The 3617-nt window shown below is 32.6% G+C and overlaps 1 protein-coding gene across 1 annotated transcript; it reads right to left on the reverse strand.

Moving 5' to 3' along the window:
• Positions 1-2196: 2196 nt before the first annotated feature.
• Positions 2197-3156, reverse strand: LOC131079004 (uncharacterized). The gene has a single exon (XM_058016869.1). The coding sequence runs from the start codon at positions 3154-3156 to the stop codon at positions 2197-2199; it is 960 nt and encodes a 319-aa protein (XP_057872852.1).
• Positions 3157-3617: the final 461 nt, after the last annotated feature.

A 3617-nucleotide genomic window follows, 5' to 3' on the forward strand; every position in this document is an offset into this window, starting at 1 on the left:
TATTTTCTTTATAAATGACTCATATTTATCCAATGTAAAGTGTCATTGATTGATTGTTAGAACATAGATTACTTTATTGTATTAAATCATGGTCTCTAACCAATCTCACAAGTTTAAGTTGCTTACAACTCTATCTTGTTGATCATAAGATGAAGATTGATAAAGTATCCTTTGTGGAGGAATTTGAATTGAAGGTGGACAAATAGGAGGCTTAGAAGGCACCTATAAATGTATATAATATTATAAAATATATATAATTTATATATTTAAAGATTTCATTACTAATTTTGATTACTATGTAAAGATTGAACCCCATGTTTTAGTAATATTTCTTAGGTTATTACTATGTATTTCTTATTTTGTCCCCTTTCCTCTTCATTTATAATGAGTTGGTGTATCTTAAGTTCTTCTTTATAAGTATTGATAGTTTGAATATATAGAGTTACTTTTTCTAATTATTGAATTGATGTTGTTTTTTCTAAAACCTTATCTTAATTGTCTAGTTGAATGTCTAGAGTACCTACACTTGATCTAATAATTAATTTTGATAAATGTGGTGTTGATAAAGGGATAAAGGTGTGTTTGGTAAATGGAGCTACCATAGTAGTAACAAATGATTCTTTGAGTTTCTAGACCATTACGTAAATAAGATTCAATCTTGTCCTTAGTAGAGATTCATATTCCTTAGCCTATTCTTAGTTTTTAGTAGACAACATGAATATCCTTTCCTACTTTCTTGGAAAAAAGTTAAGTATAACTAATTCTCTTTGGAGGCTTCATGTACGGTATCATTAGCATTGTAGCAGAGCTTTATAGACATTGTTTCATGCTAGCTAGGATATCTTTTTTCTTAGCCTTAATAGAAATATATTTACTAATAGATGGCTCAAATAATGAATTTGTTTATTAAATACCATACTTTTCTTATAAGATAGGCCTATCACTTTCCCAATGCATAAAATGATATGAGTATTGACATATAATTTTTAAAATTTAATCATTCATTTGTAAGATGAATTGATGAAACATTTGATTCAATGTTAACAGATTGTATACTAATTTTAAATCACATCTACAAAAAATTAGAAAATATTAATCCAAATTTTACTAACCAAAATTTTTATTTTTTATTTTTAAATTAAATGGCATTAAAAAATATCAAAATTTAACACATACCATAAAAAAAAATTATTTATTTTTTATTATTTTTATATTTAGCTTGCAAGATGATTCCATCAAATAAATTATACATGAAATATATTATTAGATAAATGTTTTCATATTGGTTGTTCTGTACATTTATCTTAATGCACTAATTGAATGTGAGTGGGTGCATTAGATGTAGTAGTTAATGATGGAAAACTTGGTGCCTAAGGAAGGATAAAGTTCTTTCTAGTAGATTTCAAGCTACCAAACTAATAGCGAACGAAACATTATGCTTTTATTCCATTGCACGGATTAGATTAGTCTTTTCCTCGGTAGAGATTCATATTACTTGGCCTATTCTATTTTATTACCAAAGGCAACATGATTAACATTTGCCTCCTTAAAGGAACTTTTAACATATAATTAATTCTGTTTGGAGGCTTCATTTATTGTTTCATTGTAATTAGAACTTGTTTTGTAATAGTCTCCATAGAAACATAGAAGTTGTTTGTTAAAGATTTTATTTGTCTTATAAGATAGGCCTAACAATTTCTAACCCAACAAGATGATGGAAGACTAACATTCGCTGCAAAAAACATTAGAATTCGATTATAGAAAAAAAATGTCAATTACAATTTATATCACATCTAAAACAAGAAATAACAAATATTTAGACTAAATTTATTAATAAAAATTAACTTTTAATAATTAAATTTGATAACATTTAAAAGTAACAAATTTAATTATATAGTCTAAACTACTCAGTTTTGATCATTTCAGTCATTAACTTGCTATGTTGTGCCATGAAATAAATTGTCGTATAAACATTTTCACATGCTTTATGACAACTTTTATATTTATGATGTTTTTTCCCCTATACTCTCTATCATTCTAATGCTTAGTCACCAAATGTGATCCAAAACATTGATACATAATACTCACACAATCAAATTCACCATAATATACTATGCACCAACTAAACAACTAATTTACCCAAACCAAACGCACTAACATTTTTCATTAAATTGCATACTAAATAGACCAAAATAGCTAACTAGTAAGAAAATTCGGCCGGCCCATGTTATTATTGTTGATTTCAAGGTTCCAATTTCCAACAAGACTAGCAATTCGTGGTCTTTCTCGGCAGGCCTCCAAAGACAAACCTTCATCTACGCTGTCCCCGTGGTGAGCTTTGCACACAAAGTAGAGCACGCTCTGCGTTACCTCCCACATTAAAGTAATCACACATGCCAACACAACATAGCCTACTGTGTACAATAAGCTGACCCCGAAATTCACTGAATAATAATTCCCCACAACCGCTCCAAAATTAAACAGACCAACAAATACAATCAAAAACATAAGGAGCCCCCACGCTGTGACGTGCTTTCCATGAATAAGACGACGGCTCCTCCTCAAGCCCGCAAAACCATAATATTCTTCCTCCATAACACTCACCACAGTCGCCAAATGCCACAACATTGTCACGTACATTCCCAGGGACCCGAACAGCGCGAGACCAATCGCAAACGGAATAACAAGCGGCATAAAAAATGATAGCATCTGAATAAAACCGAAACCCACAACGATCACCACGCTCGCAAGAAAATGCCACATGCAAGTTATCACCATGCGTTTCCACACTGCGGGAAGCGATTCGACAGAGATTTCCTGCTCCCCCTTGTAAACACCGGCCACAGTATAGACAACTGCTGCTATGGAAGGCATCAACCCCACATAAAAAAATGTTATCCATACAACTTCCACTACTAGAAACTCAGTCCAATTCAGTACGTACAGACCGAATGAGAATTCTGCTCCCTTGTTATAAATCATAGAGCGAACATACAGTGCCATCCAAATGTTTGCCAGTGTTATTAAAATAGGAGGGAGAATCGACACTAGAGTGATGATCCCCAGAACCTTAAATTGAGAGTGAATGATTTTGAAGACCTTTCCCACAATTCCAAACATTCCCAGCAGATGTAAACTTTTCTCCTTCGTATCCATGGCCGATTGAAAATCCTCTACTCCTCTTTCTCTTCCGCCAAATTGCTCATATAACTTCTTCGTCTCTGTAGATTGCGTGGGTCTTATATAGATGTATTAATAGAATTCATGCTTTGAATGCGCTGAAGTTGAGTTTTAGGATCTAAAACTCTTGTAAACGTCAATAGAAATGATTATGTCACAGTAGCGTGGGTCCTTAGAAAGATAATTTCGAAGAGCGGCGGAGAGATGAACCATAGAAGGAAACGTCTAACTTGTCGAATTTATCTCTTCATTGTTATATTTAAACACTTCGTTGTCGAAGCCTGAGAGTTACGAGGGTTTTGCTACCTTGATTAATGGTGTCTTACGACGGGATTCTGGCGTAACTTACAAGAAAACTAGCATACGGTTTAAATGAGATGATTAGTTTGAAAGGACAGAAAATGACGTTTGGGGAAGAAGCAATGAAAGAGGAAACA

This window comes from Cryptomeria japonica, chromosome 11 (genome assembly GCF_030272615.1).
Source record: "Cryptomeria japonica chromosome 11, Sugi_1.0, whole genome shotgun sequence".
Lineage (NCBI taxonomy): Eukaryota > Viridiplantae > Streptophyta > Pinopsida > Cupressales > Cupressaceae > Cryptomeria > Cryptomeria japonica.

Excerpts from the sequence above, each read along its gene's own strand:
- LOC131079004 (XM_058016869.1), bottom strand. The coding sequence starts at position 3,156 with ATGGATACGAAGGAGAAAAGTTTACATCTGCTGGGAATGTTTGGAATT.